The sequence below is a fragment of the Protopterus annectens genome, chromosome 2.part0 (assembly GCF_019279795.1).
Source record: "Protopterus annectens isolate FY-2018-M chromosome 2.part0, PAN1.0, whole genome shotgun sequence".
NCBI classification, from domain to species: Eukaryota; Metazoa; Chordata; order Ceratodontiformes; family Protopteridae; genus Protopterus; species Protopterus annectens.
Window position 1 is genome coordinate 1,761,524,278 of NC_056728.1, and position 25,611 is coordinate 1,761,549,888.

At 36.8% G+C, this 25,611-nt stretch overlaps 1 protein-coding gene across 2 annotated transcripts in view; it reads left to right on the forward strand.

The window, feature by feature from the left end:
• LOC122793613 (neuroblastoma suppressor of tumorigenicity 1) overlaps positions 1-13,244 on the forward strand; it is a 359,029-nt gene extending 345,785 nt beyond the window's left edge. For both annotated transcript variants that reach the window (XM_044061792.1, XM_044061791.1), the window contains exon 5: positions 11,008-13,244. In XM_044061792.1, coding sequence (XP_043917727.1) covers positions 11,008-11,247 — 240 coding nt within the window. In that variant the 3' untranslated portion in view covers positions 11,248-13,244. The remainder of the gene's footprint in view (positions 1-11,007) is intronic.
• Positions 13,245-25,611: the final 12,367 nt, after the last annotated feature.

A 25,611-nucleotide genomic window follows, 5' to 3' on the forward strand; every position in this document is an offset into this window, starting at 1 on the left:
GATGGATAGAAACATAGATAATTGGAAAATCCCTCTTACTGGGGAACTGAATCTAATTTGTTTATTGGATATGGACTTGAATGATGCACTTATTTATGGTTTATTTGTGCGTTTATGTTGTTACCTTAAATTATTTGACCTTTCGTCCTTCTGGAGTTAAGATTAGGTCAGTATTTGACTATCATTTACTTCTCATCCACTTTTCAGCAGTGTACATTATGCCTAATTAATGAATGTAGTTAATAACCAGTTATATCTTTTTGCTATGTTCACTACATTTTATGCAAATTCTGTAATTTAATTACATTACACTGCATCATGGGTAAAGGGATAGTGTAATGAGTAGGGAGTTCAGCATAGTTATCCAGGGGAATAGCTTGAGTGGGCAAAGACAGCAGCTGTCCAGGGTACAAGGTATCAAGGGAAAATGATCCAACAGTACCACATTCAGAAATGAATGTCAATACTGCATTTGTGGTCAGGTCCACAGCAATTCAGTACTCCCTGTGTAGTAAAATTCAGTACCAGCATTCAGAAATGAATATTGATACTGCATTTATGGTCAGGTCTGAAGTGATTCAGTATACCTTTTGTGGTGTAGTTCAGTAGCAGCATTCAGAAATGAATGGCGATACTGCATTGTTACAGTTTAAAGAAGAAGGACCTGTTTTTTTCTGTTTTTTATTTATTTATTTAGGGAGGGAGTCATCAATTTAGAGTTGATGATGAGGCCATATTAGGGAACCATAGATGGGGCTGGGAAACCAAGCTACAACTCTGTGGTTATCTTCATTGCATCCTTTTCTAGCTTTAAGTAATATTTCACTTAAAATATTAGTCATAGAAGACACGGCTGAACAGATTTTTTTTCTTGTTTTGATAATATTTATCTATTTATTGTCTGTTTTGTTTTGTTAATGGGACCATCTCACGAAGAAAATTTTCATTTGCTACTGAGGTTTATTGACATATGCACACTAGGTACTAGAAGCATTGCTAGAATGGGACGAGGTGGGCAGCTGCCCCAAGCGCAGGGTGTTAGTGCGTGCAAATGTGAGATGAAGACTGATTGGTAATGCAATGCCTGTTTTCAGTTCTGTACTGTACTTTCTGCATACTTGTAAAGAAATGAAATTTGACTGTTTTTGTGGTCAGGATTACTGTACTGACACACTTCAGCTCTTTGTGTGTTGTATAAGAAACAGAAACAGCAGACCTTTTTTTCATTTGCTCCTCAGCTGGCTGCTGGTTCCACAGTTCTAGAACAGCAACCAGACTGCTCCTTTACTTACAGCACCAGGTAACAGATGGACCAGCTATGGCTCTGCTAAATACAAACAACTTTGACTATTACGAGTTTGCGGTTAGCATTCTACTAAGTCTGGAATCTGCTGAGTACTAGCACAATGGATATATAATCTGGAAACACATGCATTTATCCAGTAAGATATTGCCATATCCATACTTAGAGTAAAAATATTCAAACACAGCTTTTTTTTTTTGTCAAATTTAAGGACAGTACAGGATTTCATACCGCTCAACCTCTTAGAGCAAGAAATCTGGACAAAGTCATAAATAATGAGGGGACAAAGGCCCCAAAATAGGGAAATTTTTAAATATTGCTCTTACAAACATAGACGGAATAACATGATTTATATTAGCTTGAACTGTCTGAAGAGTATGAAGTCTGAAACTTAAATGTCTATTATTACATTCTGACTTCAGCCCTCAATTATTTGCTAATGATTTGCTAGAAAACTACAATTTTATGAGAAACAGACCAAAAATATGAGGCTAAAATCTGGGCAATCTATGAAAATCTGGACAGTTGAGATGTATGCAAGATTTTCAGAAAGAGACAGTGGCATCCCATAATGCTAATTGCCAAGAGACAGCTTTTTTTTAATTTTTGAGAAAGCATTTATATCAGATGCACATGTAGTCCCATTATGTGCATCTAGGACAGAAATAAAAACACCATCTCAGAGTAATTAGCACTATGTCATGATACTTTCCGAATGCCCCACAATATTTTTAAACATGTATATGACTTGTATAAGAAGTTAAATACAATAAACTCTCAGTTAACCAGAACTCTCAAGCAACCAGACAAAAACAGTGAAGGAATAAAGTACAATTTTCATGTGCTGCACTTTCTGTCCCCACCCCCCACAGAAACATACCTTTTAAAAAGGAAGATAGGAATAAATTCCCTCTCTTCCCAACCTAAGAACAAATCAAACCAAACAAATAGTTTAGGGTGCAGTATTAGTCGGGCCTATTTTTAATAGTCACAAAAATGAGTGTAGAGGAGGCAGACCACTTCTTAAAACCACCAAGCACATTTTTTATTTAATAAACCTCCTCTACACTCATTTTTGTGGATTTGTTCGTTGAATTGGTTTTGAATTCTTTCACTATTTTTAATAATAACTCTCAAGCAACTAGAAACTACAGTTATCCGGCATCTACCATTCCCCATAGGTGCTGGTTAATCAAGAGTTTACTGTAACTGCTCTTGAAAGTGATTGTATGATGATTTGATGAAATTAAGTTAAGGATTTGAAATACTTCCAAAATAGATAATGTTTCTGGGTGGATGAAATAATGGTATATCTTAGAGATGTGAAAGCTGAAACCCCCATGTCCAAATCAGTTACTAGACTGACTTACATCTACGCTTACAGTATTTGCATACCGCAATGTTTTATGTGGGATCTGCTCCTGAATTAGTTGTACAAGTAGTGGGCAATAGGTTGTATGAAGTAAGTTTGTTACCACTGAATACCAAAGTAATTCTGTTATTTTCTTTAGTAAGGACCCTTTTAGTTGTCTGATTGAATGTAGTAATGCATTCTGTGTGACAGGACAGTTGTAAAGTTTACATTCTTAATGCATACAAGCTTAATTCTTTTCCAGTTTTCCTTTGGCAGGTTTGCACAGATTATGTGACCATATATCAGCTTTGACAGCAGAACTGAAGAAGTCAGGGTACAAAATGGGATTGCACAGTTAACTAGATTTTGGTTTGTGCAGGGTTTCGGCTACAGCAGTTTAGGTAGCTACCAGGTGTGCCTGGCGCTGTCATCAAATCTGGCGTGAATGCCAGTAATGCACTGATGATGCAGAACATTACAACACTTCAATTCTGATTGCATTTATTTCTGATGCCGTAAAGCACCGACAGATAATCAGGATCTGCCAGTCGCGTCTCCTAACACTATGCCCCTGGGGAGGCTGTCCACTTCACAACACCCTAGCTATGCCTCTGCTCAGCTATCTTGCAGTCTTTCATATATTGTTTCCAATATAGTTGGCAGACTGTAGTATATTGTCTATTGTAATGCTAAAATACTTATTAGATGCTACGTTTGCAATAACAATTTGGTCATTGGATTGCATTAATAATGGCATTGACTGACAGATGAAGCTTGGAGTAAAGCATGTGCCTACATTTTTAAGCAATTCAAGTATAGGTTTGATTGTTTTAAGCCAAGTCTTAAGAAAAGAGAGAGAGATTTTAATTTATTGAATGCTATTAATCTTTTCTATGATTATATCATCTTCATATTGCATTAGGTATTTGTATATCTGAACAATAGCAAATAGATTGAAGCCCATTTGGTAAAGCTAATAGACTGAATGAAATTCCAGCAAATGTGTTTGTAAGTTACCCTTATAATTTGGAGACTTGAGAGGCATTTTATTAGTTAGGAGTTGTAGGCATTGTAGCATCCTATAGGAATGGGTGTAACCCCCCCCCCCCCCCCACGCACATAAAAAATACTTTGGAGCTCATTCTGGCTAACAATCTGAATTGAACAAGTTTCATTGTGTTCAGCTTTGATTTGACAAAGGATATCCATTATTTTGACTTTAACTGAGGGTGTAAAATATTCATTGAACTGATAAATATGAAATTGAGCAAGGAGCCAAGGTTAAACACCTGAGGTATACCATAATAGTAACTTTGGGATGAGAAATATGCTTTTTTGGACAGTTTGAAGTCTGTTAGAAAGGATTTTCATGTATTCATTGCATAAAGTAGCTTTTAAAAGAAAGTTTTCATTTTTGCAGCAACATTTTGTAACTTGGGACTGTTTTTGTATACCTCATGTAATGAAAATGTATTTAAGTCCAATGTAACAGAAAACAACAGCTAAAACTTTAATGACACCTTAACATAAACAAAACACTTATAGCCCCTCGGCTGAAAAACCTTCAAAGGAAGTGACATCACAATAAATTTGAAATAATTGTATACACAGTTCAATTAAAAACAATCAAAACATCCTGAAATTAAATAGAATTAGATTAAAATAAAATGATACTACCTTATACAGTTTAAAACATAACATTTGTATTAAATTCTTCAAATTACCTAATGAATTTTTCTTCTCTCAATTAACATATCTGCCCAGTATCTACCTAAACTGTCCACATACATTGCTCTCTCTGCAGTTAGTACCTATGCTATTAAATGCATCTTTGTTGTACTATGCCATGATGTTACTCTGACTTTTTTTTATATTAGGCATTGCTACATTCCTTGTAAATAACTTAATTCTCAATATTTCTCAAACATATTGTTACTGCATTCTCAAAATACTGTATAAATTCGTATTGTATATTTGTCTCTGTTTTTGTACAGTTAAGTATCTTACAACTTGAATTGTTAGCTTTTTTCTTATTTTTAATTACATTCCTGGAGCTTTTCTCCTCAGGTCTCCATTGAAAAAGGGCTCTCAGTCTGAGCCCAGTTGGGCTAACCCAGTTAACAAATGTAAAAATAAAATAAATGAATGAATGCATTAATTAATTAATTTATTTATTTAAATCCTTTGGAATCAATGTGCCATATTTTAAAATGCATATACATTTATTTATTTAAATCCTTTGGAACCAATGTACCATATTTTAAAATGCATATACTTTCTTTACAAATGCTGTTTAATTAACTGTTGTTCTCCTGGTTTAACTTTTACTTGTAATAATATAGTAGCTTTCACAATATTACTATTTTTATCATGTTTATGTAAAAATGGTGACCTGCTGCATTCTCAACTTTTGCCAGTTGTATATCTCTTCAAGTGCTCCTTTGTAATCTATCACCGAATTTTCATTTAGTTCCTCCTGTATAAAATAGTCAACATGGACATTTTGGAGAATAAACTACTTGCATGATATTACAAGAGTAAATCTCATTAGACTAGAATAGAACTCTATTAATGGAACAGGAAACTTGAAACGGTATTGCTAATTGCAGGACAGACACCACAAGAATACCTGCCTGCATTATATGAATACATAGATGTGCCCATTGAATTTTCAGAAACGCAATCATTTTTTTGTTTAAGCTTTGGCTTTCCTGTTATTGCTTGAATTTAGCATGGATGTTCTTGAGGTTCATTTAGGTGGCAAGACATTTCTCTGTGTGTACATTTGGCTAGGATACACGACTTGAGTAGAATTCAGCTGCAGAGACATACAGCTGTTGCATATTCACTTCAAGTGCATTGAAGCACACAGGGCCATGCCCACAGCTTCTAATAACCAAGTGAATACTGACAGGAGAAGTGATATGTCATGTGTTTGGTGTACTTATTTAACTACAATAGTGTCATAAAACATGGAAGAAATCCTGCATGCTACTGTAGCCACACATATGCCCCAGTGTGTGTTTTAGGCAATAATCCCTAGAAACTGCAAACCTTCATAGTTTCATACGGGTAAACTAGGTTAATGACCACTGAGGCCTTTATAAGCCAAACCAGACATCCCAAATGTATCTTGCATGTTTATGTGCTGGCCTTTGTAAGTCTAGCCAGGCTTCTCAAATATATATTGCAAGTTTATGTGCCTTAGAGGTTATTTTAAGTGGTATATGTAAGCTAGGGCAAAATTTACAGGTTGCCCCTGTCTATTAGAAACATAGGTGCTAGACCCAGGGTATATTTCCAGTTTCCCATCCACTAATCCAGGTTTCTCTTGAATAGGATTTAGGAAGAGCTCTGTTTTACATGGATGGGAAGCCAGATTTAGAAAAGGGGAATTCTCTGAGTCACATACCTGTCCCTCCAACGTATCCTAAACCCCTAGATCTAGTAATTCTGATGCTGTTCATTTTGTTGTTATGCAAAAGGTCCATCAGAGTAGGATCCAAGGATACCATGTATGTCAAGCTTAGATCACATCTCGACAATCTGTAAGAGGCAGAGTATAGAGATAGGGCTTTGAAGGGATCTACACAGGACATGCTGTTTACACCCTGTATTCTTTTTGTGAAATACCACTGTTCATGTTCCAGATGTTGCACATGCTTGGTTATGTACACACCACAAAGGGGCCATTGTACTCAGTTATAGGCTTAATGAGGGTTGAATACAGTGGAACAATTACTTCATTGGAACTAGATGCCATGTCCTTGCATATAAGTTGTGCAACACAGAATGATTTTATTACTACATTAGACACATTGGTCGAAAGCCAAGTTACTATCTACATATGTACTCAAATCCATGACTACTGGTTCTACTCTTAGAGGTGGGTTATCAATGAGGTAGTTTCCTAGGGTGGCTGATTTCCCAGAGGGTACAATTACATATTTATTGGCACTGAGTTTTAAGCCATGGCTTTTGCACCAGTCATTTGTTTATTTTAGCCCTTTCTGTAGGATGTTAGTGTCTTGGGAGTGATTCTATGACTGCACCTAGTTTGCAATCATCTGCAAACTTGGTCAACCAGAGATCCTTGATATTGGTCTTGATGTCCAAGAAGTAGATGTCAAAAAGGAGCAGAATCGGAACAGAATCCAAAGGGGCTTTGCTAGTGACTAACCTCTGAAAGCCAGCTGGTTATCCAGCACATAACATAGGAGTTAATGCCTATATCCACATGTTTGTTTACAGTGCCTAAATGGAGCATTGTAGCAAATGCCTTAGCCAGAGTAAGGTAGGCAGTATGCACCATTTACCCTTATCCATTGCCTTGGTGACCCTCGCAAAGAAGTCCACCAGGTTGAGTAGGCATGCTCTATCATTGACAGTACCAAACTGGGTAGGATCTAGTGTTTGAAGGTTTTCTATGCCCTTATTAATGGTTTGTATAATAATTCTTTCTACAGCCTTGCATATGAGACTAGTCAGACTAATAGGTCTGTAGTTTTCGGGATCCATTGCTGGCCTGCCCTTGTGTTAGTGGGATGACCAATGCAGTCATCCATTCACATGGCACAAAGCCATTCTGGAGGCAATGCTTAAACAGTTACTCTAGTGGTCCTGACAAGTCATGTTTTAGACTATTTAGGAGGCATCTTGAGATATTACTGGGGCACATCAATACAGTGTTTTTGGCCTTAAGAGAGTGCATCTGCACCTTAGTGATAGTTGAGGAGCATTATGTTTGATGGTATTTCTGGGGGCAGGCCTAGGAAAGAGGCAGGTAAAACTGGAGGTGAATTTGTCAGTCAGTAGATTTGCTATATCTTCTGGCTCCATATAGCTGGCTGTATTTACAATCAGTTTGGCACACTGCTGTGTGCTACATTTGAAGTTTCAGACATAGCTAAAGAAAGCCTTGAGGTTGTCCTTTGTCTGGGAGGTTATCTTTATCTAAAATTTGCTTTAGTAGACAATTTGCATTCTTAGTTTTTGTTTAGATTGATGTGTTTTATCATGCTGGGCTTAGCACTTCCTAATCTTGGCTATGGCTGCTTTCCCTTTGGTTGTATAACCTGTTTATGTCTGGATTCCACCAGGGTAATTTGTTTTTGGAGTTAGTTCTGGGCTTATTTCTGGTGAGTGCAACTGTCTGTATGCATTTATTGATATGCTTGTACAGGGTTTCTGTGAACAATTCCACATAAACAACTGTGTTCTCAGGGTTTAAACAGGGCTTGAACGTTTGACAGGTTATCACTTAGTAGTACAAAGTTTGCCTTAGTACAATTCATAAATGTTATGGATTAACTGGGGTCACAGAATTGATTTTTTTTACAAAGGTGATGACTTTGTAGTCCAACCTTACCAGAAATGCTATATTGGGGGGGTGGGACTACAGCATTCTCCCATGTTTGTGAGTACCAGGTTGAGTATGCATTCACTCCTAGTTGGTATAAGGACTATCTGGTCTATGGTGTTTGCATTTACAAATTCCAGGAATCTCTGAGCTTGTAAGTTTGGAGTCATGTAAGTATCCTAGATCACCAGTGATAGTTGAAGTTGCTCAAGAATATGGTATTGGGTTGAATGGTGAGAGTCTCTAGTAAGTCCAAGTATGAGCTATGGGTTTCTTTTGCCATAGAGGGTGATTTATAGCTTTCAAGGATATGATATGGAACATTGGCTGTAGAAACCTGGGCAGAGAAGCTCAAGCACTTCATCCTGTTTGACAAGTCTTGAGGTGAATTTGTTGTTGATATAGATTGAGACACTTCCACCTTTGGTCCCTGCCTGTATAGAAGCTGGCCTAAATGTGTGGAAGGTATTGTAACTCAGCACTGCCAGGGAGCTTTCTGTGGCTTTAAACCATGTCTCAGTAACTGCACAGATGTCCACATTCTCCAAGGTGAAGAGAGCCTGGAGGGAGAGAAATTTCTTGTTTAGGCTCCTGGCATTGAATAAGAACACCTTTAGATTCCCTTGGGTTGGTTTTGCTATGTTGTAATGTTTGTCAGTCTAGCAATGCCTAGAAAATACACTATAGGGGAAAACATTGTTTTAGTCAGTATTTGAAAGCCCAGAGGGCGCATGTACACACCATCATTGGCAAAGAAACACTGTCTGTTGACCATATCCTCTCATGCTGACAAATATTGTACTGCCTTGGAACGACATCAAAACTAATCCAATTATTGACGTCAGTCATCTTTTGCTCATATTGTGGTATCATTGCTGGTGAAGGTAGAATGTTGTTCAGTTCTAGACACATACCAGCCTGGAACACATAGTCTGAGATCACCGTAATGTCTCTTTCCATGCATCTTATGGAGGTATGTCTCAGGTCACTTGCACCCACATGGACTAGGACTGAATCATACTAGTACTTGCACTTTAATGACTTGAGTGATTTTTCAAATCCTGTCCTGTGACAGACAACTGACAGTGATTCACTCCTTGCTCAGCCTGGTGAACGGGATGCCTGTATGTCTCACAATGGAGTCTCCTAAGACTAAAATATTGGGTAGTGTTTTGGCTTGCATTATGGGCTTTGTAATTGAGGCTCCAAAGGGTGTGGCTGTATGTATTGCATTGGGTGTTGTTTTTGTAGAGTATGTTTAGGGTTGCTGTGGAATTATTTTGCAGAATAATGTCTGTGAGGTCTTTTGGGTTTAGGAGGAGTGCTTTTAAGTGCCTCAGCATATGTTGATCCAGGGTTTTGGGTCAGTACTATGTAAGGTGGGTGTAATGCTTATATTACTGACAACCTGATGTTATTTTGAATGGTTTTGTGTGAGTGCAATGTTTCCAATGACATTGTGTAATTATATCCCCCACATACTGAATCTGTTTCTCTATGGATTAGCTGGTTGTCAGTGAATACGAAACAATTCTTACATTGTCTAAGGATGTCTATAGCTATCAAGCTGTAGACAGAGAAACTGTGAAAGTGGCCATCCACTGTGTGAGGGCTTTTTAGGTGAACTAAAAAGCAGTGATACTACAGGGGTTTACAGCAAGCTGGCTTGGGTGCTGTGAAGGTAGAAACTACAGCTAGACTATGTGTGACCAAAGTTGTGCAGTAGTGCTTGTCAGTGTGCAAACACATTACACTTTGTGCAAATGGCTGTTGGGTAAAGTTATAGGTGATGTTTTATAGTGAAATTTTATTTTCAAAGTGCCTGCATCTATACCTTGCACTGATAAATGCCACTGTGCAATGAGCAATGGAATTTATAGACTCAAAGAAAAGTGACTAAACCAACTAAAGAGCCATCTGGTCAATGAAATAATCTCACTTTAAGCCTCCCTGTGTGTTTCCCAACTCAGGCAGACCAGGCCATCTTTCTGCTGCCACTAGAATTGCATTCCCAGTCTTCTTAATGAAAAAGCACACTTTAGTTACAAGTGAAAAGGTACCAGAAACAAATCAAATAACTAGCTACAACAATTGATTATAGGGTAATTCTAAGGCAAACAAGCCATCAATGAGTTACACATACTTTAAGACAATTTAAAAGCACACTAGTAGCAGCTAGACCAAGGGAAAGCACAACACTTTATATTGATAAAATGTAGAAAAATACAATAAATAATTTGAAAACTCAGCAGCAGTCTTCAGAAGTAATATAATATCCCTCTGCTACTTGTCTCACAGGGCAAAATAGAAACACCAATCCCAAGCTAATTCCCGAAAATCAGTTCTTAAGCTCTCCAGCAATTGGTAGTCTAGTCACCGATTTTAAAGATTTCAAATGTAGGCTTGAAACAAGAGAATAAAACTAAAAATATTTCAGTGTGCGCTAACTGAGTGGAGTGATATTAAACAGATGCTAACACAGGCTTTAAGAGTCTAACAGGGAGGCCTCCCCAGTTTGATCTTTCAATACCCAGTAGAATGAGCAGATGGCATAAGATGGGAAGGCACTTTTTATTTACTCCTTTGATCTCCTGTAAATCACATGCATAAACAGAACAGACCCTGCAGATTATAGATCTAAATGGCTACAAAAGTAAGTTAAAGACAAAAAAGAAAAGAAAATTACTTCCCTTGCTTGTTTTATGTTTTTAAAACTCTGGCAGAGAGCCAAATTAATGTTTGTTAGGAAATGTAGCCCAAGTCTTATTGGAAAACCAGGCTGTTGACATGACTACTGGTCATCTTGCTGCGGGAACAGGCCATACTGCCTGCTGTTTCTAGCTGCCTTGATGGCCCTGCATATTACAGCCCAGAGTATTAAACTGTGTCATGTTTATGTTGATGCTTTTCTGTGATTGCATTTGCTGGAATTTTGGAGGAATTTTTCTGTTCATGTTTATTTTTTGGTGAAGTATCCTCTCTTTCTTACAGGTAACACTAGAATGTCCTGGAAATGAGGAAATGCCCAGAGTAGATAAACTGGTTGAAAGGATTGAACATTGTAGCTGCCAGGCTTGTGGCAAGGAACAGAGTCAAGACTCATCACTGTTCACTGGATTCCTAAATGTGGATGATTCCCTAATAGCTGATGGCCTGGATACCCATCATTATATAAGGCATGAGGAGGAACCAGTGGTCATCAGCCAGCCCGAAGAGGATGCAGAGGAATGAAGGACTGTGCTGTACTGGTTGTAAATCATTCACAGAGCTCAGCATTTTAAACACAATGCTTAGCATACAATTCCCTAGGTCACCCTACCATTTTTTTACAAAATACAGTAACCACTGAAGCAGCCTTTGTAGGATAAAATGTGTTTTTTAAGAAATCACAGAATAGGAGTGACACAGCATTTTGCAATAATAATATTGTATGATGAACTGGAAGATGGTGTTAGGCTAACTGCATCTCACTTCTGCAGTGGACTTTTTAATACAAGTTTCTTTTTTTCGTGTAAAAGATGGCACTTGCAGAAAGAGGTGAACTTGCACATTACACTTTTTGGTACTACACTTTTCATTTTCAAGAATCTTTTGTATTGTTTACTTCTTTTGAATACACTTATGTTGCTTAGTAAGCAAAGAGAAGAACTGACTCCCATCCTATTAAAATTTGTACTGTCATTTCTGTACACAGTGGAGCCCAGCTCAGAATGCCTGTGGTTGCCTTTGTATAAATGCTTGTGTTGGTCGCATTTAGTTTATGAATATGTGACAAAGTAATGGATCATTCTGGGTCATCTAGTGTGTAACTATCAGCATCTGTAGCAAGGATCTTCTATGTACAATTAAATATTTTAGTTTAAATACAACTTAGTTCAAGTCTTTTCACATACATCTGATGGAAAATCTCTGTGTATACGAATGATTTTATAGGTGATATCAAGGGTAATTTCTGATGGTGACTCTGCAGTACATCTAGTTGCTGATTAATAATAAAAAAACAACTGTAAGCTTCATTGTTTTCAGATCAGCCTTGAAACACATGGCCAAAGACAGCAGCTTTGAGGTATTAACTAAATTCAAGTCATAGCAGTGTTGTTAACATAAAAGGATCTCAGTACTAGTAACTGGTATCAGGAGATGAGTTTAGCAGAGTAAAAGAAAATATAGCTTATTTTGCAATGCGTATTCCAGCTTCATATCTTTATGAACCCTGAAACTATGTATATACTATGATTCTCTCCCATAACAGTGGAGAATGAGGCACATGCAACAATTTAGTTTCTTTTATAGTTACACATTCCACAGTGTATGCATCTACATATTTCTCAGTGTTTTAATAAATTAAAATCATTTTGGTGACTTCAAAATATACTGTAGCTGTCACAGACAGTTTTGTGTTAAATGCATGAGAGTAAAGTACTTTTTACATTTGAAGAATAATGTCATAAACCTTGAACATTTGTACTTTCTGTTGTTAGGCTGGATTTATAAAACAAAATTATATTACATCAGCTTTGATCTTAGTTTCAACAGTATGTCATGACCAGCAGTTCCTCAGATTGTATGCTGCATTCCTTAATGCAGAACTTTTAGTGACAATACTGCATTTATGTATAGTTATAGAACTGTACAACTGAATGTGGTTACCCACTTCATCTGGTGCTTATAAATGTTTTATAGACTGTTATAGAATATTCAGTCTTGTACTCCTGAAATGATTACAGATATGTTTTTAGTTCTAGTAGACCTTATTGTACAGAGCATGTCATCTGAATAAAACGTTTACATTGCAGGCAGTGTTGTCATGACAGCACAGACACTAGTGGTACCACCTCCGTCAGTTTGAGGGAGCTGCAGCTACTCTATTATTATTATTTTTTACTTTGTTATGTATAATATGATTACTGAATGCCCAGGGCTGGGATTATTATATGTAATTTGGATCTAACTAATGACTACCAAGGTACTTCAGAATCCATATGCTAATTGCACGGCCTTAGAGGGGTTTGGTTGTGGTAAATGAAAATTTGCAAAGAACTAGTTTATATTTCTAAGTTTCAATGGTTGTGTTGTACTTGTATTAATCAATTTGCTATGGGCTCAGTCCTGTCTTGCACTAAAATGTCTGTAGAATCTTTGACAAAAGCTCCAAGAGTTTATAATCTGATGTAGACATTTGTTATACATATTTTTTCAATAAATATTTTTAACAGTTTATAATAGCACTACACAGAGTACACTACTTTTTTTGCTTGCCAGAATTCTGCTTGATTTTCTGTATGTAATGCCTGCATTTGTTATGCGTGTCACATCCTGTTTCAGCATGCTAACTCAAACAGCCAGAAATGTGCTCCATCTATATATATATAAATAATGTGACTGTAGTTACAGCCTGGTTTTGCTGTGGTGAACTTCCTGATCTTCTTTGTAGCACAGTGATAGAATATTAGGAGGGTAGTGTTAGTCCTCATATAATCTGCCACAGAAGAGCTAAAACTAAGGCCTAAGGTGGTATTCATAGACCCAAGCTTCACAAATACATAACAGGAATATGCAAATCTCACTGTTACACCAATATTTAAAGCAGTAACATTAGAAGAAGCAGAGCTGTTTTTTAGAAGTTCTCAGCCTTGCAATTGGAATGACCAGTACCAAGTGTAGATCTGAATAAGAGGGTTGAATTGAGTTTAGTTATATGCTGACAATCCATTTTTACATACATTTTCAAATTTCTTGCATTTTGGCAAGCAGTAGAGAGTGAAAATCTTTTAGGACTTTCCATTAAATGTTGCACTGGCTGTGGTTCAGTACTGCTGGCCTGCACATTAATAACATTTCTAAAGTCATTTATTCATGCTCTGGGTCACCTTATGTGGGAATCCTGTTACGGCTTTTATAAGGTTGGAAAGGGAGAAGATAAGACCGTCAGAAATAGCGTAGAGAAGCGACAAGAATAGATACTATTTATGTAGACCTCCACTTTTCAGGTGTTTTTTTTTTTTTTTTTTTTTTTTTTTTTATAACAGTAACGTGTAAAAGAATAAGAAAGAATAATGACAGAGTGTGTAGGAAAGAGGGGTCTACTTGAGTCGACCAAAATTTGAAATTCCATTTCATAGAATCTTACTTAACCGAGAAGACAGCAGCAAAACCTTACTTTAACAAACGTTCACATCACCAGAATTTTAATCCGGGAAAGGAGACAGTTGGCCAACTTGAAAAAACAAATACATTGAAGCATGTCAAACCCACCCAAAGTGGGGGGGACTTCACCCCTCACACTCCTAACTAAATATGCTAACTCCAAGATCGCATTATAGTAGAGAAAAGGGCAAATTTTCCCATGTTGGCCAACTGCCTCCTTTCCCAATTAAAATTCCAGTGATGTGAATGTTTGTTAAAGTAAGGTTTCGGTGTTATTGTCTCGGTTAAGTAAGATTCAATTAAATGGAATTTTGGTCTACTCAAGCAGACCCAGGAGAGAGAATTAGGGAAGATTTAAGGATTTTATTTGTTGGTTACAAAATAGAAAAGACAAACAAGACAGATAGGAGCACCATGATGGGCTTACAGTGAGAGTGGGGGGTGCACATAGTGGTAATGGAGAGAGACAAAAGGGAAGTTGAGGAAGGCCATACGACTGTTACCATCCAGGTCCAGAGAGCCTCAAATATTCACCTGCCCTGATGGATCTAGGTGGGGTAACCTCAATGGTGTAGGGGGTTGAGGGCTCTGGAGGGCCTGCTGATCAGGGCTGACAGAGACAATGAGTCTTTTACCTCCAGGGCAGACTAATAATGACCCCAGTAATGTTCCATTGCCCTCTCTGCAACAGTGTAAACCAGGCCCTGAAGCTTACTTACCTGGTTTGCCAGGCTGATGTGGTGAGGTGCCCACAGGAGTAGATCCCCCCATATAACACTCTGCATTTTGAAGAGGGAGTTGGAGAACATTCTTGCACTTGGGAGACTTGTGATCATACTACCCCTGGTTTTTCTGAGGCAGTAATAAACAGAAAATAAAAGGGAAAGAAAAAATATTAAAGAAAGAGCGAAGGAAACACACAGAGAGAGAGAGAGAGAAAGAGAGCGATACAGCAAAAGGACTCATAGGTGTTAAATAGCAAATGCCTTTATTTCAATGAGACAAAAATGAAAAAGAAACATTTCTATTCAGGAATATGAAACTGTCAGTAACCAATTATATCTTGCAATTAATAAAGTAATGCACAAGTTTGGACAAGCATTTGGTAATGTTCAGGTCTGTTTTCATTTTACAATTATTTTTCTTGGCATTACTACATTTTAATATGACTTAAATAACTATATTCATTTCTGTAATGAAATGTCATAAACCACACACAGTTAAGCAATGCAACGGTAAATAAAATAACTGTTTCAGTGTCTGGTCTGTTTACACTTTAGGTTTATTCATTTGTGAAATACTCATTTTTCTTTCATATGGCTTATGTAGTACAATAAAATCATGTAAAGCTTGTTGATTATTATTTACTGACCACTATAGGTATGATGACCTGACAAATTGAAATCTGCAGCTACATTTATTTCTATTTTATATACAAATCTCATTTCCTTCTTGATGTAAATCAATACTTACAGGACTGTGAGACCAAGTGGTCCATCTTCATCTAATATTGCTTTCAATTGCTTCATCAGGAGCAGTGGAGCTATGAAAAACATAGGAGAAAAAGAGTGGGTTACTGAACCTGAATGTATATGCAGTATACTTTAAAGGACTGCAATATTTAATGTTTGTAATAGTTTTTTCAATAGCATTTTAGTTATGCACAAATCCCCCACCCCTAACCTTCATCCTGTACTTTGTCTTGGACTCCATTATATTGTTATTAGGAAATGCAACATCCTAAATCATTAAGCATAAGGAAATAATTATGTTAAAATTGTGGTTATAGAGTAGAGAAAGTATCCATCCTGCAAAAAAAAAAAAAGAAAAGCTTTGTTTGCCTTTGATAAAATTAGTGAATGCTGTACCACTGAAAATACATTATTACAGGCAGTACTGAATTTCTGCAGTTGATACATTCAGAGGCACATGATATCTTTGTGGGAGGTAGGGTGACTGATGTAGTGATCAATGTACTGGTGAAAAGTTTGCTGCTATAACTACCTTAGCAGATAGCAAATTTGGAAAGGGCAGAGTCTTGCAGGTGTTGCTTTGCCTGTAAACAGCTTTCAAGTGTCAATTCTAAGCTGTAAGTAACTATTATCATTATGTCCACATTCTAGTGTGCATATTTTGAATTGCTCCTACTTGTTTGATATTGCAGTGATATCTTCATCATTTTTATAGTTCATTAATCTGGGACTAAAACACTGTGGTTTGCATTAATTCAAAGCTAATTAATAATATGTGCTTCAATAACTTCCTCCCTTCACTCCCTCATATGTTATTTGGGGGTGTGGTGTCTCTGTATGTAACCAGAGAAAAGTTCTAGAAATTCTCTACACATTATTGATACCATTTCACATGTCTTATATAAAAGTGCTGTAATGGTCCTTGGTAGTGCAATGTATAAATAAAACATTTTAAAATTTACTTCTGACTAAACATTTCACCAAACTGAGTTATGACCATGTTAGTCCAGCACAAGTAACAGAATCAACAGTTGGCAGCTTTGTTATTGAAATGCACTTTATATCAAAGTGCAACAAATGAGAAGTTACTCAGCAGGTGTTCCAAAAATGTATGTGATATGTGAACAATTTCAAACTTTCTCAATACCTGTGACCATGAAGTAGTCTGAGTGACATGCTTACATAATTTTAGTACTTTCTATAAACTCTGAAGAATTAACAGTAGACTCTATATATGTGTGCATGCATGTGTATGTGTGTGTATATATGTGTGTATATATATATATATATATATATATATATATATATATATATATATATATATATATATATATGTGTGTGTGTGTGTGTGTGTGTGTGTGTGTGCGTGTGCGTGTGTGTGATATACATATTAATTTAATGCTAAAGAAAATAAGTGAGTACTGTAGACCTCTAGTCTCCTCTCATGTAGCCATGAAACCGATCAGGCTGCCTGGTCTTTCCTGTGCTGCTTTAAGTCATTGTACCTGTGGCAACCCTCCACCTCTGGGCCAGTAATCAAGGAGCCTCAATCCTCATCACTAGCACCAGTGGGGAATGTTCAATGGGAAGATAACTGGTAGACACTCAGTATCTCCAGATGCAGCTCTCTGCATCAAGCACAAACAAGCACAATCTCCCTTAAGAGCACATGGGGAGCACAGTCAGTCTGGGGCTGGTTTCTCCCTCTTTCTCCAGGTCCCCAGTAGGACTCCCCACTGGCACAGCTATAGATTTAAGTCCTTAACGAGGGTTCCAAGCCAAGTCCTCTAACAGTCTCTCTGTCCAACCAGTGATTCATATCCCTGCCCAAGTAGCTAACACATGCACTCTTGTAGATTTGATTTAAATGCATACACACATACCTGGGAAAGGTTGGCACAGGTTTACTAGCTAGACAATAAGGTAGTTATCAATACCACCAGAACCCCTTGCCAACTACTTTAAGGCCCTTAACAAAGGGTATCCAATTTTATTGTGTAATATTAATATTAATACAAATAGTAGTTTGAGCAAGAACAAAGCTATTAGGAGTGGCCCACACAGTGTCAGCAAATAGATATGCAAATACTCTTAAAACTTAAATATCTCTACAAGGTTCAGCCACACTGGAAGGTTTAAATATATTTAATAATAAATAATACAAGAACAGAAAATACTAAGTATATATTCACAGTGGCATCAGAGTTCAAAATAACGGGAAATATTTAAAATAACATTGCAGGACAGTCTCAGACAAATAAAAAAAACAATATCTAAACTAAGCTTCACTATATTCCTTGTGAATCTAAGAGAATCGCTATTCCCTACTTTCTTAATAGAGCAAGGCAGATGATGTGGGGATTGGTCCTTCTTGTTGTTAGGCCCAAGCCCAAGACAGAATACAGAATGCTCTGTCTTACTAAGAGACTTTTCAAAATAATATCTAAAATATTACCTCTGGTATAGCTTGTAGAATGGCATCACTTCTGGTCATCTGATTTCTAGTTCCTATGCAAACCCCCATTGCTCTAAGCTGGCAGGACCTAGCACCTACTTGTAAAAATACACACACAAGGTCTTTTGCTCAGATCAGTGGCAGGTGCTGGCAGTCATAAAACAATTGCATACCTCCACACTTTCAGAGTAATAATTAGTTCACCCCAAAGACAATACAGAAAGCTTTCCAGTACAGACTTTGTGTCATACGCTGCATTGAAACCTGTGAGATATCATATTTATGTCCTATCCTATAAAGTGATTTAATTTCAGTTTTGCTATGTACCTCACAAGACATCTACAACAACTGGAAAGGCCACAGAGATACCTCACAAAGAGGATTACCGGCCTCAAAGAGATGCCCTATGCAGACCGTCTCAAAAAACTGCAGCTTTACTCCATTGCATATCGCCTACTCAGAGGCGATCTCTGCCTAACACACAAAGCTATGTCAAGCCCAGAGCTTTTAGACATGCTCCACTTAAAGTAATCCCAATCCCTACGAGCTACACGCTCTAGGGACCTAAATCTCGTCACCACAATAAACAGAACATGCTGGAGGGATAGATTCCTGTCCCAGAGACTTCCCATACTCTGGAACAAACTACCTATCTATATCAAACAAAGCTCCTCATTAGCACTGTTCAAGAAAAATCTTGATGATTGGATGGGAGATAGGAAATTCACCCCGGGGATCACTTCTGTGGCTCTGCTCGACAGTGGCACAGGAAGATAATTTTCTTGGGTGGCGAAAGCCAGGGTACCTTTGGCTAGGCTTATATAGGCCCTAGGGCCAATAGCCTAGTACCTACCTATGAACCTATGAACCTATATTTTAAAGTTTGCTGAACTGTGGTTAACCACCTGATTTCCAATTTCTTGTGTTAAAACATATACATTTCAACAGTTACAATAGTGTATGTACATTTCTGTTCTCTCCAGTATGGTACACTGTGTATACATTTCAAACACAAGCACTTTCCAAAAACCTTTTCAACACAAATGTCTGATTTTGAACTCTGATGTCACTGTGAATATATGACATACAGTTCTAATACATTTGTAACACAAGCATCTTGTATAAATCAGTTCGATATTCACAAATGACATATAATTATTTACAAAAATCCATTTAGCTGTGCTAGCAATACCTCTTTTTTCACAGTACCTATAACAACACTTTTCTGTAAAGAGAGGTAATCCTCTGAGGGAGGTGAGGTGATCCCCCCTGTTCTGCCCAAATGACTATTTTCTTCCAAGTTTTGCCATTTGTGGCATCTTCCAGTTTTCACAGGTATGTTTCCTACAGCAAGTGAAGGAGAAGCTTCATCTTTTTTACAGGCCAGCTTGGGACATAGCCCTGGCATTTAAAGGGTCACATCTTCCTCAGCCCATGTTTATCACAATATGCAGAAGTATGAAACTGATACTACTAGGGTCTGAACCACACCCAGTAGGGCGATGCATCACTCTGTTTGGCCCCTTACACCCTTACTGGGTACAATTTAGGTACAGAAAAGCATGGACATGTACAGACTGTTTTCACAAGAACCAGTATTGTGCCATTAACCCAAAGATGGCACAGTGACTAGGCACATGCATGAGCAGTTTGCAGCACAGTTCTGCAGCCAAAGTGAAAAGTACATGTACATGTATATTAGTTAAGAACACATTTATTAGAAAAGCACTTTCATCCATTACACAATAGGACTTCCTCAGAACTAAATAATTAAATCAGCTCCACCCCTTAATATATCCATGCTAATATATCATATGACCATTTTCTGCTATTCTTATAGATTCATAGATTAGTACTAGGCTAACTGCCCTTGCGAGCCATTTTAAGCCTAGCCAATTATCCCTAGTGAGACTCAAACCCTGTACCTTGCGTTTGTAAGGCAAACACCTTAACCATTAGGCCACCTTATTACATATATAAATGTGCAACGTAATCAAGAGCAAATCAACACATCCTAAATATTCTAAATTTAAAGAAATAAAACACCCTTCATAAATGCTTGGCATAGTCTAAATAGATTTTAAGAACACTATATAAAAACATCATATAAAATATTATATTTCAAAACTTCTGTATAGCTTTTGTGGATAAATAATATAGGTTAGTATGAAAGTACACAATAATCTAAACTTTGTAATAGTTACAGTCTTGCTCTTAACTTCAAGACACTGACATCTGAGAATTTGACATTTAAAGCAGGGTGCTTCTCTGCATTCAAAGATAATTGCCAACATAATTCCCAGTATTCACTTTTTGTTTCCCATGGCCCCTCATCGAATCTTGAACAACATTTTCCAAGACAAAAAATTGGAAGGTGCTATTTTTACATTCTTTCATTTGTTTAACAATAGCATTCATCTCTACAGGTCTAGAGATGTCATACATATACTCATAACTTTGATTTTAGTACCCTTTCTGGTTTACCTATATAGAAGAGGACACAGTTTACAGCATGTTATATATATGACCCCTTAACTCATACAATTCTAATATTTCTTACTAATTAAATCCCTATTACAATTCAGCACAAAATTATTTCAGCATTTGCAATAAAGGTGCATTGTTTACAGACCCCACATTTATATGGCCCCTTGAGAGTCCAGTGTGAACTCTTTTAAACATTTTATTCCCTTCCAAAATTTATTTCATGTTCTTGTACCCTCTATAAATAAATCAAAATAAAGCACCTCACTATTGAATGTAGGTCTGCCACAATTGAAGAGAAAAAAACAAAAATCAAAGCAGAAGAACCACCACAGCAGAATAAAACTATAGTAAATTTAATGGTGACTGCTTTTGCAGGGTTACCACTTCATCAGACCAAACAAAGAGACAACAGAACAATCAATATAAAACATAATAACACCAACAAAATTACACCAACAGTTAAAACATACCAATAAAAATAGTGACCCCCTCTCTTTTAAAATAGCTGTTAATGGTAGGCTAGAGTTAAGACCCAGCCTCCATACCCCAGGGATTACCTCAGTGTCACTGCTCGACAGAGGCACAGCAAAATAATGGGTATAGTTCCCCATACTAAAGGGGTGGCGTAAAGCCACAAAACGATGGGCTAGGCTTGTAAATGCCCTCGGGCAGATAGCCTAGTATGAACCTATGAACCTATGAACCTATGTGCTTGCAGGGCTACAATCCATTTAAGTTCCACTTCTCAATGTAATTTTTAAAGTCACCACCCCTTACATTGTGTGAGACTAGTTATAAAACTCTAAAACAAAACCTATTATGTCCCATACAGAGACGTGCATGGTTAGCTAGGGCATTGGTGGTTACATTATTATGAAGATGGCCAATATGTTCCAGAATACATTCCCTAAATTGTTGTGTGATTTTCCCCACATAAAAACTGGAGCAGTCATTACAAATTGCTAAATATATCGAAATGATGCTCTTACAAATAGCAAAAAATCTAAATACATGTCAAGTAACAGGGTGCCAGAACTCTATTTCACTAGATATATTTGCAAGCTCTGCATTTATAACAAGGGAAGATCCCCCTTCTCTCAGATGGATCCCTACCAAGAGTATTCCCTTGAAAGGAGCCATAACATAGCATCCTTTCTAAAGAAAGATTATTTCTAAAGATAAAACCAGGTTCACTTCCAACAATTCTCTTGATTCTATCATCGGCTAATAAAACAGGCCAGTTTTTCCTTACAACATCAGAGCATCAGGGGAGGGTTGTGTCAGGGTGTACATAGTTTTATGTGGGTGCCAGATCTTTGAAAAAAAAAACAGCATTGGCTGCAGCAGTTATGCACTTAACAGAACGATAGGTCCATGCTGTCTGATTTTCATCAGGTTCAACCTCCATCCCTCCTACACCCATATCACTGTGCATTACAACTGGCAGTCACTGATACTATAATCATTTTACAGCAGAAAGTCACTGATAACACTGTACATTACTGCAGACACTCATTAGTATTACTCTTTATTACTGCAGATAATCCCTAATATTACTGTGCATTACTGTAGGTAATCCCAGATATTGCTGTATATTACAGCAGGCAGTCACTTACATTGCTGTCGGGTTATAGCAGGCAGTCGATATCACTGAACATTACTGCAGACAGTCATTTGTATTGCTATATATTACTGCAGGCAATCCCTGATATTACTGTACATTACTGCAGGCAATCCCTGATATTGTTGTACATTACAGCTGGCAGTCACTTACACTGCAGTCACATTACAGCAGGCAGTCAGTGATATCACTGTACATTACTGCAAGCAACTCCTGATATTAATTGTACATTACTGTAGCAATTTATGTAATGTTGGACTGATGATAATTACAAAAAAATTAAACAATATGTGATGTATAATGAATGTAATTGGAAAAATGTTTTTCCTTTTTAAATGTATGTTCACCTATGTCGTATGTGTTAATTTAATAAGGGTGTTTAAAAAAGGGTTCTCTTATGGCAGCTAAGGATATGTTGGGATAAACTAAAAAGATAATACAAATATATGGATCGGGCATTATTTTATCAACCAGAGGAGAAGTTGTGGACCAACAATTAATAAAGAGTTGAAGGAATTTATCTGGGAGGGAAAGAGTGCAAGAGTTAAGTGGGATAAGCTGATCCTTCCAATAGAATAAGATGGGTTAGGATTATCTGATTTAAATGGATATTTTGGAGCTATACAGATAAGGCTCATTTACATAACACAAGTAAAAGGTTATAATTCAAAATGGAAAAGGATGATGATGAAGCAATGGAATGTTGAAGAAATCTAGAGAGAGTGTGATTTTTGATGTAGATCCTTAAGGAAAATGATAACAACCATACAGAATATTATACAATGGGGCTAGGCCAGGCCTAGGCGAAGGATGGCCTCCCTATTGTAGAAGGAAGTAGCAGCCCACAAAAATCACAAAAAAACTGATTGGCCAAAAAAAGCCATACAGACAATAGAGTGGACTATTGAGGAAGAAATTATGTATTGTTACTATTATGCAAAAAGCCCAGAATTTCCAGATACAAGATATACAAAAAGATTAAGAGAGAAATTAGAGGAAAGAAAAAGACTTCCACAAGGAAAACTGTCAGAAGCCTCAAATAAATATGTATGTTCATTAATACAACAGATTTGTGAAAAACATTATATAGACCAAGAAACTTTGATCTGTTTTGAAAAAGAAGCATCTGAGGAAGTGTGAAAATATAAAGAACAAAACCTAGAGATTTTTGAAACGTATGAAAAAGAAATATGGACATGGGAAAGAAAGAGAGATTTGATATAGTGCAATATTTATGTAAAGGAGAAAACCAAATTAATCAATACAAAAAAAGGCAGCCCCAAAGATATTCAAAGAGAAATATAGGCAAAGGCATCCAGATATGGAAAATTTCACAATTAAAAATAATATCACAAAGAGGGAATGTAGAAAAAAAGATAGTAAAGTAGCAGTTAAAAAATAGAAGCTGAAGTTGTGGAATGCCTGTGAAGTGAAGGATTCAGTAAGAAAATCTAACCCAGAAAGGACCACAGCAAGATAGAGCAAAAGACATCCAAATTAATGAGAAACCAGTGGAGTGGGAAGCAACAAGTCAGTTGCCATATGAAGGCATTTTGGAGCCTTCTACAGGAAACCATTATAAATGTTCATTTGAAGCTGGACAGCAGGGAAGGAACAGGAAAGTATGGCAACTTTGGAGCAGTCAATGTTGAGGCGTTATAGGCCAGTGAGTCCCCATATGATAGCAACAGATGACACAGGATGAAATTGAAGAGAATGTGCCACAGGAAGATGCTATAGAACTTTCTACAGCATGCCCACAGAAAATGGAGAACAAAAAATGAACCCTCAGTTTAGAAGAAAATGAGCTAAGTGAAGAGTTGCTTGATTTATTAGAGATAGACATATTAAGATCAATGAAAGAAATAGACTGAAGGAGTTCAATAAAACCCAAAAATCCAGAAGTTTGATAAAACAAATGAACACAGTAATTAGGACTGCCCATAGAGATCCATGCAATATAACATAAATAAACAGGATATATTACTGTGCACATAAATTAATAACAGATACAATTCTTCCACAAGAACACAAGATAGTAAGGGAAAGGAAGGGGATAAATTGAATACCATTGTGGAAGCATCAAATAGTGAAAACTATAAAGCAATTAAGGCAAGAAGTGTCACTGTTAGAGAAGTACAGAACAGGGAACAGATCAACAAAAATGCTCAAAAAGATAGACGTGTTAAAAGCAATACACAATATTATTACAGATCAGGATCTATTATGCACTATCACAAATAATAAACTAAAAATATCAGCACAAGCAGAAAACCTTAGAAGATACACAGATAAATATAAAGGAAAAGTACTAAGTAAGCAAGTTATTGATGACCCCAAAAGGTTTTATAGACAATTGGGAAACAAGATAAAAGGAATTGAAAGACCACCCAAAAAAGAAGAAATAGATACATTTTGGAGAAGTATTTATAAAGATCCTGTGGAACATAACAAAAATGCTAAATGGATAGAAGAAGTAAAAGAAAGTATAAGAAGTTCAAAAGTACAGGATATGAAAAGGGATGAAGTAACAGCTAGAGAGACTGAAACAAAGTTAAGAAAAGCCTCTAATTGGAAAACACCAGGCCCAGATGCAGTACATAACTTCTGGTTAAAAGTATTAACATCTTTGCACTAAGATTTAGCCATGAGTAAGAACTATTTATATGCACACCCTGAACAGACAACAACTTGGCAAACAACAGAAGAAACAATGCTCCTACTTAAGAGTGAACCTGAAAGCTACCCTAAAAATTATAGACCAATAATTTGCCTTCCAACTACGTATAAACTGTACACCAGAATTGATGCCGACAGAGTTTATAGTCATTTAGAAGAAAACTCAATCATGGCAATAGAACAAAAGGGCAGTAAAAGAAAGTCATATGGAACAAAGGATCATCTGTTGCTAAATTAAGTCATAATGGAGAACTATAAAAAAGGGAAGAATCTAAGTATGGCATGGATTGACTACAAAAAGGCATTTGATAGTATCCCACATTCATGGATAAAAGAGTGCTTAAAAATGTATAAGATACATCCTACACTGATAAACTGCATTACAGTGACCATGAAACAGTGGAAGATCAGTTTTCAATTAAACAATGATAAAGGATAAATTATTATTCTAGTGATAAAAATCCAAAGGGGATATTCCAGGGTGATTCCTTGACGCCTCTGCTATTTTATCTTGCCCTTAACCCATTACGCTGTCTACTTAACAGATTAGGCCATGGCTATAATTTGGCTCCTAGAAAACAACAAAGCATAAAGACTTCTCATCTTCTCTTTGTTGATTATTTAAAACTGTATAGCTCATCAGATGAGGAACTGAAAGCACAACTGCAAGTAGTCAAAACTTTTTCAGATGATATAAGAATGTCATATGGTCTTGATAAGTGTGCAAAAACAAC